The sequence below is a fragment of the Protopterus annectens genome, chromosome 16.part0 (genome assembly GCF_019279795.1).
Source record: "Protopterus annectens isolate FY-2018-M chromosome 16.part0, PAN1.0, whole genome shotgun sequence".
In the NCBI taxonomy this organism is placed as follows: Eukaryota; Metazoa; Chordata; order Ceratodontiformes; family Protopteridae; genus Protopterus; species Protopterus annectens.
In genome coordinates this window covers 782,047,638-782,062,536 of record NC_056750.1, presented here as the reverse complement: position 1 = coordinate 782,062,536, position 14,899 = coordinate 782,047,638, and the positions used below count along the sequence as shown (strand labels likewise).

The window sequence follows — 14,899 nt, the reverse complement described above, 5'->3', positions numbered from 1 at the left end:
GGGGGCAGAGCATGAGAGTTGTTTTGTCAGCGTATTGTACTATGTCAGCTTTAGAGGTAGCTGAGTGGAGTTGGTTTGTAAAGATATTAAAAAGAAGGGGTCCTAAGATTGATCCTTGCAGCACACCTAAGGAGGTCGGGAGTGGGGGGGTAGAAAGTTATGCCATTTTATGGATTGTTGGCGGTTATCTAAATAGCTTTTAAACCAGAGTAGGGTGGGATTGTTAAGGTTGAAGTCAGAGAGACAAGACAATAGTTTATTATGTAAGACTGTGTTGAATGCCTTGGATAAATCTAGGAAGGTAGCTGAGACTAAATTTACCTAGATTCCTGAGAGAGTTTATAGTACTGGCAAATTTGAGTAGGGCAGTGCTGGTGCTGTGGAATGGGCGAAATCCGTGTTGGGTTGAGGAGAGAAGGTTGTTGGTGAGGAGACAGAAGAGGAACTGGTGACCAATACATCTTTCTAGGATCTTAGAGAGGGGTGACAGAAGTGCAACTGGTAGATAGTTGGAGGGGTCTAGGGAGTGGCCACCTTTGTGGGGCGGTATGATATATGTTTTTTTTCACAGGGATGGAACGGTATATTCGGTGATGGATCTATTTATTAGAAGTGAAATGGGACAGGCTATAGCTGTGGATGCAATTTGGAGGTATTTGGCAGGATGGTTATCGGCTGCAAGGGTGGTTGGTTTGCGTTTGGCTAGGAGATTTTGGATAGTAGAGGTAGGAAAAAACTTAAGTGTGAAAGGTATGGTAATGATTTGGGCCTGAGGTGGTTGTGGGATAACCACATGATGGTGATAAGGTACACAAATATAGAGTTGTACTTTTTTAGTCTCAAGTCAAGAATAATGCTTCAGGATGTGCAAAGAACTGGTTTATTCCATAAACAGCACTGGGTGACTGCCTATTCAAAATTTCAGATCAGTCTTTCAGAACAAAGAAAACTGCATTATTTTGTACCTCTTCTTATCAATTTCATGCACACAGAACTCTGATGTTACATACTTTTTAACAACCAATGTATATTAAAATATTATATGCTCTTGTGAGCCTCGGTTAGAGTTTCATGTGAACACTTGACTATATGCCTTTTTAAAACACAGACCATATGGTCTAAGAATCTTAACCTTTGACCTTGTAACAGTCAGTACCAGTATGCACTATCTTTACAGACATCCTTGCAATGACTCATCCCCTAGCCTGAGAAGGCCATAGCTTACAAAAGATTCCTGACACATTGTTAATGGAGAAAAGAAAGAAAAACATTCTGAAACCAGTATATTTTAAACATAGTACAATCCCTTAACTTCTTTAGCATTTACTTTGCCTTCAGTTATCTCTCAGTATTCTATAATTTGATAGTGAAGAGACTGCAGTTATAAGGCATTTGAAATATAACGCTACAACTTATGTGAAACTGTATTTTGTATAATCATGCATCTACATTACATTTTGTTTTCAACATAAACATTTTATTTGACTCATTTGTGATGAAGTTAATATGCATTTCATGAAGAATAATCATGAAACAATATATTTTTTTGTACCAGACCTCCTCCATTTGACACTATTAATGTCACACAACACACACAATTATATTTTACTATACAGTAATAAAAACAATACTTTTTGTTGAGAGAGGGTGGTGGAAAGTGTAAATTATACTGCTTCTATCAAATTTAGCAACTTTATGTAATCTATCTCGATCAAAAGGGGAAAAAAATAAAAAGGAAAAAAGGCAATTTCATTCTTTGAAGTGAATTTAATTGTATTAATATATCACAACCAAATGCAACTAGGATACCCAGGACATCAGCTTCATGAAAAGTTATTAAAAGTGGACAGAGTTAATACAATTACAAGATACCCCCACACTAACAAGCAGTCTCTCTTCATTAATCTCATTACCCATATGCTTTCAGCGCACAACTGAGAATAAACAAAGTGCTCATATCTCAGGAGCTTGTTTCCAGTGTAAATAATTGTAAAATAATTCCATGCCTTCTTTCAGACCACAGTGTTTTAATCGTCAAACCAGCCAGTCTTTTGCAATACCAGCCTTTATGTATGGCATTCCAACATATTTACTTAAAATTAGAACATTTCAAAACTGGCTCACAAAAGAAATAGAACTTTTATGGAATACAGTAATAAAAAAGAATCAAAATAACGACATGGGATCCATTAAAAGGTTGTAAATTTCATAGAGAGACTTACTGGCATAGGACGAAAATTAATGGCAAAACAAAATATGGGATATGCAAAATAATTCCTAAAAGATTAAAATGTTTCAAAAAGGTATTAAAACATTATTGGAACAAATAAATATTTTAAATAAGAAATATCAGAACGTATTAACTCACACAATTGAATCAGCACTAGAAAAACTTAAAAGTTCCTCTTGTGCAACAGTGCCTAAGGGATGCATAATCTACCAAAACCATTACAGTATTAGCAAGAAATAATCATATTAAATAACTAAAATACATAACATAAAAATGCAAAAACAGAAATTTAGGAGATATTAGCAGAATTTAGAAATTACTATAAAAACCAGAACAAAAACACAAAGGTATGTGATTCTGATGATTTCTACATAAATAACTTTTGGGGAATTTAGATTTATAGCAAAATATAATCTCACTATAAACGTAAATACTTGTGAAGTTCTATAAATAAAAAAAAAACAATATTAAATCACCAGGAATACATGGTATTAATTAATTCTAGATGATCAATATGTTAATACATTATGAGAATTAATTTAGGAGAAAAATTAATTAAAATATTTAACAAAATATTGGGAAGAAACAAATAGATTTTTTTATAAAATTCAAACTGAAATACTTGGGTTGTTAGAAGGATGGAATAAACAGATACATATACTTGAAGCTAGACTTCAATGATGATTATGCTACCAGAAAAATCTAATAGAATTCAGACTACAGCCCTTTCTCTAAATAAAACAATTTCAAAAAATTAAGCAGATCTTTTTGAAATTTGCATGGTGTCCAATAAAAATGAGAGTGAGATATAAACAAATAGAACATGGGGTGGTGGTGGTATTAAACTTACAGATACAGAACCTATGTAAAAGCATCTGTTATTAAAGTAGTTGTACAGTAGTGCCAAAAATACAAAGCAAATTGGAGACTTTATTCAGTATTAAAAAATATCATAAAATGTGAACAATTATTCACAATATGTGGTTAATAGTTAGCAATTAAGTTAATTTTAACAATTCTATCTCCAGCAGTTTCTACACATCTTAACAATATACTAAACCATTTTAAGAATATAGTCACGTGAGACATAGAAACAAAATACTGGTCTAATTTATTAATTTCATTTTGACTATCAAAGAGTTTAACAGAAGGTCCTAATGTTTCAAACATGAGTCAATGCAGAGGCAAATGTTCTTGGGTGGCATAAATTGTTTTCAAGGAACAGAAATTAGATCAACTTACGTTCTTAGTTTTTAATTTAGTTTAGATACATGTAAATGGACCTTTAATCATGGAATCAGATCACATGCCAAGGATAAATTGTATACATCACAAGATAATGAAAAAAATCTACAGTTAATAGAATATGTTTCTGACGGTCTATAAATGATTTTCATTAATATCATATATATATGAAAACATTTTAACTTTAAAATCTGATGGAAAGATTAAATTAGCTCAATTTTGGAGAATGTATGCATGGACACACCTTTGCCTGAAAGATAATTAAAAAAAAATCTGATGGAATAATTTGTTGAAGATGTGGGTTAGAGCTTAGAGCTAATTGGAAGCAGAATTTAATTTTTTTATTTTGTTGTATCCAAACCCTCTTATCCAGACACTTACCTTTCATTTATAAATACACTTAACCCTATGCATGCAGCCCCTACCCACTTCAGAAGATGACCTATTTACAACCCTTGCCCCTTATAATCATAAAAAAATTGCTCTTACTTGTACACTCTCTTTCAGGCACGCATGTTTTGTAAAGATCTAAAACGTAGACGCTAAGTTATCAATTCTAAACATGGTATGAGTTCGAGCTCTCTTTGAATCATGGCGTTTTTGAGAGATGCTTAGAAAAAAATTGTACCCAGTTTGTCTAGTACACACAATGGACACGCTTTGCATACATTTTAGGATCACCTTTTAATAAACGGTATAGCTTAGTTTAACGTTAAAAATCAGCCAAACAGTACGCTGTATACATTTTGTAACCATTTTTAAAACAATATTAAAAAAGCCTAAGTTATAAAATAATTCGTATATGTCAAGCATAGATTCATAAGTCACTCAGACTTTTGGAATTCAACACAGTTTTGACTCCATAGAATCAAGAAAGCAGTTATACATAGAAATTATTTTATACACCCATATCTCGGACAATAAAGCGGAAGTGTCCTGTTTATTTTTACAGAATGAAATACATAACAATAAAAAATAATATCAACACCACACACAGCCTAGAAGTTTCTTTTCAGGTATGTAGCCAATTTCTACCCGTAGTTTTCAAGTCCAATCGGTTTCATCATTTTCCGAGCGCTGCTTAGGTCTAGTTCCATTAGCCAATTAGCTTGCAATATTATTCTCCTGCCCTAAACTTCACCAACCAGTGTTGAAGAAACGGTTGTTAGGCTACTTGAGAAAGGAGGAGCCAAATAAGATTGTAGCAGGACGGAATAACATCTAGGGAGGCCATTACAGTTCACTAGTTCGTAAACACGATTAGGTGTATTTTCAGTATCCGGGTAGTGTGTTATTGGTTATAGAAAACACTTGAACAGACATGGCAGAGAGTGACTGGGATACTGTCACTGTACTTAGAAAGAAAGGCCCAACAGCTGCACAGGCTAAGTCCAAACAGGTAAGGTTGGGACGAGGAGACTTTCGTTTTCCGCATGCTTGCGAAGGGACTAGAAGTAACTAAGAAGAAAGTTTGAGAGCTATGTAAGGTGGACAGAAATGTAAATAAGAGTACGATACCTGTAAAGTATTAATGGTTGACGGGTTTTAACGCGCGCCTCTGGATCTTGAAACTGGACAAGATGCTCTACAGCTGTGGGCGTCATAGGAGCTGGGATTTGGGGAGTTTGTTTTCTTTTAGTAGGGAAAGGTGTCTGAGGCCGAAGATCACCAGGCCTTAAGAGCTTAGTGCGTGTGTCCACAGCTCTGTTTATTTTTCAGTTCGTGCATGGAAGACGTATTTTTCAATTTTGAGTAAAATGACCCATTCCTTGAAATCTCGAGGTAAACGATGCATCCCACTTCATCAGGCTCACGTGGCTAACCTGTGTGTTTAAAGTGTTTCTGTTTAGGAAGTGTTCTTTTTTTAAGTCCTGTTGTAAACGCAGCAACAACCAACTAGCCGTGATATAAAAACAGCTGTACTTCACAATTCAAGTTTGTTTATAAAGTTTCCTAGTCAGTGTTGTGGTGAATGTCTGTTTGAGGTGGGGGAGTGGCTACTCGTAACAGTGTTGCTGTTTTGTGGTAGTTTCACTTTTGTCAAAGGAAGTTTGTGTTTCCAAATCCGAGTAATCGTTTTTGTTGACATACTTTTTAGCCATTTTTCTTTTCCACTATGCTGTATGCTGTTGCCCAGCCAGCATGTAAGGCATTTTCCTTTTTGTCATGTCAGATTTAAATTGCCAGTGTTTTTTTTGTGACACGCCCGTGGGCGTGGAGTTGTTAGAAAAAAATCTGACAGTCCTAGTTGTCATTAAGTTGTGTTATTACTGCGTTTTCTATCTCCTTACACATTTTCCAACTTTGAAAATGTGGGGGGTCTTGCTGTTAATAGGAGTATATATCCATGCTAATGGCATCATTTTTGTTCAACTACTACTTCACTTGAAATTTTTGCGTGTTTTACGTCATTATATTTCATTATTTTGTTCGTTTTAATAAAAACTTTCTTTCTAAATGTGAATATTCATTCTGGTAATACTGCTTTTGGGGGGGGGGGGGTCCTGATAACAGATTAGGATCATAGGATATTACTAGGCTGTCGACCCGGGTGTCATTTTAAGCCTAGCCGTTTCAAGCCAATGTAATACCGTAGAAGTACCAGTCAGTACCCGAGATTGCATTTAGCGTTAGCCCATGTCCAGGTGAATTGTGGGCACTATCCTAGTACGAGTTTATGGTGCCCCATCCACTCGTCCAGGTTCGTCTTGAATAGTGTCATAGAGGTGTTCTGTTTCACATGAATTGGTTGTCTGTTCCAAAGAAGTGGCAGCCGCTGGGAGGTAAATTTGCCCTCTCCAGCATGTCCTGTTTAAGTAGCAAACCATATTTAAGTCTATGGAATGGGTAACCCTAGACACATTTTGATTTACAGATATGCAGTAAGTTCATGAAGTTTGGGTGTTGGATTGCTATGTAGGCCAGGTCTCCCCTAAGAAGTCTATATGATGCAGAGTGTAGTGACAGAGACTTTAGTTGGTCTGTGTAAGGCCTGTGCTGGAGAGCCTTTATCTTCTTTGTTAGAAACCTCGGAGGGCTAATTGCTGGAGGTGCTTATGGAATGTTATACTCCAATTATGGTCTGGATACGTGCCGAGTTTTGCTTTAGAGGCCATGCCTGTACTAATCAAGTGAGCTATGTGGAAAGCTACGTGGTGGTCGAAGTTGAAGTCACGGTCTACCTGCGATCCCAGGTCCTTTTTCATTTCATGGGTACTTGGGGTATTGTTATTTTGGTCCACCACAACACTTTAGTTTTGACCTGAACGTCTGAGAAGTATATGTCAGAGTAGGGGGCCAAGCACTGACCCCTGTGGCGCCCCGCTGGTAACAAGTCTACTGGTTGATGTGGAGTCGGCCACTTTGATAGTGTCAGATTTGTTTGGCAAGTTCCACTGTTCAGTAACCCTGCTTGTAAGGTAGTTTGTGCTAGTGATGGTCCATATTGGTCACAGTGGGGAATTTTAATACAAGTTAGGGCACAATTCTGAAGATTTGATTTTTTTGTGTCCGTGGAGTGAATAAGGAATTGCTGTGAACCATACACAGTTGTAATTGGCTTGGCCGAGTTCACAGGCAGGACTTACTACTATGTGTGGGAGGGTTTGTACCTCAGTAACTTCCACTTTATAAAGCCCTGGTAGGATTAAGTGTGCTCTACTGATTTCAAACACTACCACCCAGAATTAAATAAAGGAAAGTGGTTGTTTTAAAGGGAAAGGAATGTCTGTGCAATAGTAATTTTGTACACTTAATGTGCCAGAACATACTGTGATTAAGAATTTTAGAGTACGCAGACAAGTTGTTTTCCAAGTATAATGGAGTAAGAAATTTGGAATCATGTTTCCTATGATAGACTTGAAGATGTAGAGAAATGTTTCTTTATCTTTTTAAGTGACATTTTATGGTAGTTGTGTGTATTGGTTGTTATTGCTCTGGAGATAATGTATTGAAGAGCTGTGTTAGTTTTTAGAAATGCTACTGTGGAATTGTACTAAAACTTACTGAGCTGGTGTGGCTTATGAGATGTATACTGAGAAATGTGTAATTTTGCGTCAAAGGTTCTAGAGTATGTGTTTTTATTTATGGTGCTTTACTTTTTAATAAATTAGGCTGTTTATGATTTTTTAATTGTCTAGTTTCCTTTGTCTAGCCTCGTTTCAGTACAGAACAGGTAAAAATGATACACATTTGCAGTGAAACACTAAATTAGCAAGACTGGCTCAACACTGCTTGTGTGCTGTGTTTCATATAGATTCCTGTGTAGTGACCCATGTCAGTCTGTTCTGCAATGAAGGCTCCTACCCTTCTCCATGTCCTACACCTCCACCTACACAGCACAAAGGATGTCCATTAAAAAAAATCTAGTACCTGCTGTTCTGGAGTAAATTGCCTACATGTATTGGGAATATTGACAGCTGGACAGATGTCCATTTTGCCCACCTCTAGATACCATGAGTATAGAGGAGCTGGTTAAAGATAAGTGGTCTTTGAACGGAGTCTGCTTTGTACTCCTCCTTGATTCTCTGTAACCGGTCATCAGTTTCTTGCTGTCACTTTGTTTTTTTCATAGTACTCCTTGGTGGGTTGTGCTCTCCCCAAACCTAGCTATATTCTTGGTATATTTCTGTAAGGTGGGGCTTGAAATGGAGCACCAGTGCACCCCACCAAACAGTGCTAGCAAAATTGCAGATTGTAGAATGCAAAGTGTCCTTTGCCATTGTATACAGAGCAACATTTATTTGTTATATGAAGTTAGGTGCGATAAAGAGCATGTGCATTATTGTGTTGATAGTGAGCACTAATGAAAAGTGGTGGTCTGGTCTAAAACTGTGTAGCAGTAAACACAGATTTCTGCTCTGTAATGGAGGCTATTGCCCCCCACAGATTCCTGCTCTGTAATGGAGGCTATTGCCCCCCTAAACGCACATTTTCATTTTAGAAACTGCTTGTTGCAGAACATCTGTGGATGGTGCAGATGATTCCTGTTCGATCTTGCATATTGTTAAATAATAAGATTTTCTTTTGCATGATTTAGTGCTCCTACTTTAGGGCACTTATTCCGGGCAGTCATTGCAAACTACATTTTCTGTTTCATTTGTGAGAGGCGGTGCCTGTCTTATTTGCTTCTCTAATAGTGTTAATAGAGTTAATTGAAAGTATAGTCTGTGGACTTTTCTGAGACACCTGTAACATGAACTTCAAGCTGACTTGTTTCAGGTGGGTCAGTGTAGTATGAAATTGCCACCACCTTTTTTTTTTTTTTTCTTCTTCTATAATTCGAGTTAATGTTCTGCTGACTCTGTATGCCTGTCACTTCTGCCCTCAATTTTGTGTTTATGAATAGCTTTACTTGGGGTGTATGTTTTTAATGGAGTGTTACATACCTTTATTTGGAGTGTATTTTTAATGGGAGTGGTGCTGGAGAAATGTTTTAGGTAGCAGCAACATTGTCTCCAAACATGTTTGAAGTTGCTGTGGCTGTTTGGCTTCTTTTATAATCTCCTTGTGTTAAGATGAAGTTTCCTGGTCTCTACAACAAAAATAATCATTTGAACTATTTACATTGTGTATAAACTGGCATTGCGTAAGCCTTGTCTAAACTCTTTTAAAGTTTACATGAATATAGTAATACTAAAATATTTTCTGTCTTTGATTTGAAGAGGATTTTCCTCTCCCTGTATATTATTTAAAAACTCAAGTTTAAATTGGAGTGACCCCCCCCAGACTCCACAGAAAAAGGGTTTTGGCTCAGTTGGACTGCTCCAGTAAACAAACTGAAGCTTGACTGTAACTGTTCTACATATGGATGCTGTACTTGATGCTGTACTTGAAGCTAAATATATGTTAGCCTGAGTTGTTTTGTTTGTTCATTTACCCATGGAATACTTTAGGGTTCCTCTACCTGCACTTAAGTGGCCTATTAATTCCATTGTCTAGGGAGATGGGGGTTCCCATACATGCAAGAGCCCTATTACCCTTTCCTTCCTGCCTGTAGAGGAGATCGGTTGGCATAATGTTTTAAGATCTTTGCCTCCCATGTATGATCCTGACCTCACGCCAGTGCCTGTTTGGAGTTTGCATGTTTTCTCCGTGTCTCTGTGGTGTTCTTCCCACCTCTGAAAAACATGCTAATTGTTTCCACCTCGTACTCACCAATGAATAAAGCTGTGGGCGGCAGGACAGACTCTACATGGTGCCCTATAGGGGGAAGAGTTGTATAGACCAGCCACTTTGGGCATCTACTGTGGTGTGCAGTATCATCAAGATGGAACATGATCACAGACTGCATACTGTGGCAGGGCTAGCCACTCAACAGTGTACAGACTGCATGCTGTGGCAGGGCTAGCCACTCAACAGTGTAGATTATTGCTTTAGGTTATTTGGTTATGTGAATGCACCACTAGCTCAGCCAGCTATGGCAAGAGTCTGGTGGCAAGGAGTTGTCCAGCCTGCCATCTTCTCCCGTTCCCTGTAATGGCTGTTATGAGCTACATTGTAGGTGCTCTGTGAGTGTTTATTTTTGCTCACAACATAGCTGCACATGGCAGACCAGGCTTAATAGACCTGGGCTATATGGGGTCGAGACACAGTGCTGTGCTTGGTGTCACTGATGTGACAGGCCAGAGCAGTCTCCTTTCTCCAAGGTGAGTAAACAGGCAGCAGACTCTCATACCTATTCTCCCCTGCTAGCTGCTGCAGGCACCAGAGTCACTTAGGTCACCTACAGTTTAATTAGTTTTACTCATTTACAAAATGTAAAGGTTTTTCTTGAGTCTTGCGTTAATATGATCACCAGGTTGTAAATTGTGTACTGTGACATCACTGGACACAAATCACAAAAAATAGCTGTTGTTCAGCTTGTACATTACTTGTTGTCAATGCTGCCCACTTGTACTGCCCATAGTACAGGAGCTCAAAAAGTGCAAAACCTGTTCAGGCTTGTCGTCTCTTAAATGCAAACAAACAGGGTTAACAGTTGATCCTGATTTTTTTTAGATCTGCATAAGTTACTTTTCTTAACATGCTTTTCACTGCTTTGTTGAACTTCTCCACCAAACCATGTGTAAGTGGATGGTACATTGACTATTTTAAACAGTAGCACGGTTTGTGCATAGTTTGTGGCTTAAAGGATGTGCTTTGGTTTGTAATTGCATATTCAGGAATAACTCTCAGTAAAAAATAAAAACAGCAATAGTCTTCTTGTGTAATAACTACAGTTTTTGGAAATTTTGTGGCATGATCTATAACTAAGGTATAGTGATAACCAAAATCACAAAGCTGATGTAACAGAGGTCACACAAACTTGGAAACCAAATCTGAAGAAAAGACCCCTGGGTTAATAGTAAAGTAATTACTTTATCTGACAAAAGTTAAGCACTTTTACCTGAGATTTCGCGAGAACTGAAAAATCCATCACTTGCATCCTTTTAAACATCTTGATACCTCATTGGTCCAAAATACTGTTAATCACGGTTTTCATACCCTGAATTAATTGTGTTACACTACAAAACATTTACTCTGCTTTACCTTTCAATACATATTATATATCGTCATTCTTTAAGTGTTTAAATCATTTCCACCAAAATTAATTCCATGTAAACTTTATTAAACACACGAAGTTTTGTTATCAAGTTTATAAATACAAAACATTAATTTAAAAAAAAAAAAAAAAGAAACCCAATGAAACAGAATGTTTAAGAACTTGTAAAAGTTGCTTGTAATGTTGTAAATATTAATATAGAAACCCTTTAATTTAGGGAAGGTAGGATTTTGGAAATTCCAAAGTATGTATATATATATATATATATATATATATATATATATATATATATATATATATATATATATATATATATATATTTTTGTAAGCAGAATTAGTTAGGCTTCTCTTAATTTAAGAACAGGGAGTAAAGTGAGTTGATCATTCAAATGGGGAGGAGTATTGGCATTCATCCTCAACTGCCATAGCAATTCACAATATTCCAGCAATGTCTCCCATTGTCCCCTTCCCCATTTGATTCTACTGTTCAACAACCCAAAAAAGGAAACTTTCCTTACATTGTGCAGTGTCTTATCTAGTGCATTTGTCTCCATCATCCTCTTTATATCTTTGTTGTGTTCATAAATTCTAGCTTTCAAAGTTTTTTGTTTTCCCCACATAAAATGATAAACATTACAATAGGCCAAGCAGACAATTTTAGAAAGGTAATTGAAATGTTTGTGGGTTTTATATGCCTGTCAATTGCATGAACTTTTAATGTATCCATATTTGTAATACGTGCACATACCCCACTTTTGTATGCTGCTTTGGACTTGTTTCCAGTCTGTCTTTTGCGTACTCCCTTTTTCCAAGATATCTTTTAACATTTGGTTCCTGCTTCTATGAGAACGTAGGTGGCTTGATATTAATTTCTAAAAGTATTAGGCATTTTGGAAAAAAAATCCTCCAGTATTTCCCAATAATTCTTTGAATTTCCCCTGAATCTTGGTTATATTTCAAGGTGATTGTAATCGACTTCAGTCAGTCCTCTCCAAGCAAATTCAGAGATACTTTATTGTTATTTAGGACCACACAAGTGCAGCCTAAACAAAATTACAAATGTCAGCTCACGAGAGAAATGCAGTGCAAATAACGTAGATACAGCGGTATCAAAGAATAACATAAGAAAGAAAATAACACTTAATGACACACGAGGTAGCTCACATTACATAAACACATTCAATACTCATTATCCGGTGATAAATACCCACCAAACCCCTACACTGTTAAAGAATAAATAGAGACTAGTGAATAGCTGTTTTGTTACCATAAAAACACCCCACAACCCAAAAGGGTATAAACTTCACTTAAAAACGATCCACATTGATTTATACATGGTGAAAGCGCTTAGTATTTTGGAGCTTGTTGTGAGCTTTGTAATAAACAGCACTCTGTGCAGTCCGTGTTGACTTTGTTTTTTTGTGTTTTGTTACCATATTGCACTTGTTAACCTTAGACGTGACTCTGTATAGCCATCATATTATAATAGTAATGCTAGCAGTAATTGCTCTGAGGAGCAGGATTAAATGAAAAAAAGAGGCTTCAATTATCTGGTATTATGGTTGGTGTCTTTATTAACAGCTGTAGGATATAAGCTCTTCCTGAATTTAGTAGTCCTAGAGCAGAAGCTGCGGTACCTCCTTCCAGAAGCAAGTTGTGAGAACCAGTTGTGGGCCGGATGGGTCAAATCAGCAAGTATTTTATATGTTCTTTTTCTTGCTCTTGTAAAGAAAAGCTCCTGAATAGAAGGGAGGTTTGTGCTCAAGACTTTCTTAGCCACCCTAAACACCTTCTATAGTTTCTTCTTCTCAGCAGCTGTGCAGTTGTTGAACCATGCTATGAAGTTGCTAGTGAGGATACTCTCGATAGCTCCCCTGTAAAAAGTGGTAAGAGCAGACAGTGGGAGCCTGGTCTTTCAGAGCTTTCTCAGGAGGTGAAGCCTCTGAGCCCTATATGGTTGGTGTTAGCAAGTCAAGGAGAGGTCATCAGAGATGAAGGCCCAGGAGCTTGGTTGTTTTGACTTTCTCTACTACCTCCCCTTTGATGGTGAGTGGCTGGTTTTTCCTGAAGTCCATAACCATTTATTTGGTCTTAACATTCCGGTCCAAATTGTTTCTTCACAACAGGCAATCGGTGTTCACCTCATCCCTGTAGTTATGTTCATTCCCACCGTTAATGAGACCCACGACTGTGGTATCGTCAGCGAATTTTATAATATGGTTTGAGCTATGTTTATCAGTGGTGTTGGCCCTGAGTTATTGGCTCCCAGCAAAAGGGTGAATTTTGTACCCCATCCTTGTAAGACTTCACTTGCTACCCCATTGCATATGTGGAATGGGCAATCCCGTTGTATGGAAAATTCCTTGATTTTTGTGTAGTTCATTCACCAAATCATTGTAGCATGGGTTATTCATGCAGCTCTTGACTATTTGTCCTTTTAACTATGTTCTTGTTTTGGTGAGGGGGATGTTCACTACCATATTGTAGGTATGAGTTGGAAGAACTTTCCTTCTTGTATAACTGCAAAACGAATTAGGAACGTTCTATATCTTTTTTAATAATAACATCTAAATAATTGATTTTAAGTTAATAATTGTAAGTGAACTTTAGAAAATTAGTATTCCCATTTGTGTAAATAAAAAAAACTCTTCTAATTCTTCTGTTGGTGTCCCACATCAAAAGTGTCATCCAGAAACCTCAGGTAAAGGGGGAATATGTTGTAAGAATCTAGATTTGAACACTTATTGTTCCCAGTGGTATAAGACCATGCTGGCAAACAAAGGGGCTGTACCCATTGCCACCCCACTCAATTGTCTGTAGAACTTCCCCTCAAAGTACGTAGACCACTCCATCTCCAACCCATTGGGAGAATCGCAGAGAACAGATCAATATTTATTAACCATATAAAAGTGGAATACAATTCATCAGTAATTTTAGTTTAAAAAAAAAAAAAAAGTTCCTGTAAGTCAAGTAAAATATACTGGTGTAGTTTTGAGAAAGGGTTTTAATTTTCTATCGTGACCAAGGAGTGGGTCTTAGAACCTATGGATGCAACTGTGGGCCTGGGGGGTATACCGAAGATGGATGGAACTATGGGTTTACAGAACTTTAAAAGTTCCATCAAGTTCCTGTCTGTAATCCCTTGAAGGAAGTGATCCTTCAAGACCAGATCAGTGTTTCAAGGAACAAAATCAACGTGTACTCTATTTCCTCACATAGGTCCAGTGGTCCATAATAATCCCTTCCCCTTTGATAGGTTTCATAATTCTGATGTTGGAATCCTTTACTTCCTTAAAACTAGCTGTGCCTCCTTGTTTAGATTGCATACATTTCTCTTTTTGTTGTTAGGTTACCACTAATATTGGTGCTTGTAGTTGGAACAAAAGTAAACCCTTTTATTCTGAAAACAGAAAAATGTGTAGAATTAATTTCTAAACTACTGTAATTAAATCTTAAAATTGTCTCGATAAAATACCCCACTCGGGCATTATAGATAAGCTCACCAGCTTAAATATAAACCCCTATGTCACTAGATGGATTGCAAATTGGCTCAAGGACAGAACCCACATGGTTAGAATTGCTGGAGCCATGTCAGACTCCAAACCAGTTACAAGTGGTGTCCCACAAGGCTCAGTCCTGGGACCTCTCTTGTTCGGTATATATTTCTCGGAGGTACAGGCCAACACGGAAGGACTGTGGCTGACCAAGTTCGCAGATGACTGCAAACTGGCCATAATCGACTCTCCAGCCGACACAAGCATCCTCCAAAAGGGCCTCATAGAAACAGACAACTGGTGCCAGAGCCATGGCCTCAAGCTAAATGCCAAAAAGTGTATAGTCATCCCCTTTGGCAAAAACAGTGCCCACAAATTACCACATAG

General features: G+C 37.3%; 1 protein-coding gene across 1 annotated transcript in view; it reads left to right on the top strand.

The window, feature by feature from the left end:
* Positions 1 to 4,637: 4,637 nt before the first annotated feature.
* The window catches only part of EDF1 (endothelial differentiation related factor 1), a 763,231-nt gene continuing 752,969 nt past the window's right edge, over positions 4,638 to 14,899 (top strand). The window contains exon 1 of the mRNA XM_044058360.1: positions 4,638 to 4,874. Coding sequence (XP_043914295.1) covers positions 4,797 to 4,874 — 78 coding nt within the window. The 5' untranslated portion in view covers positions 4,638 to 4,796. The remainder of the gene's footprint in view (positions 4,875 to 14,899) is intronic.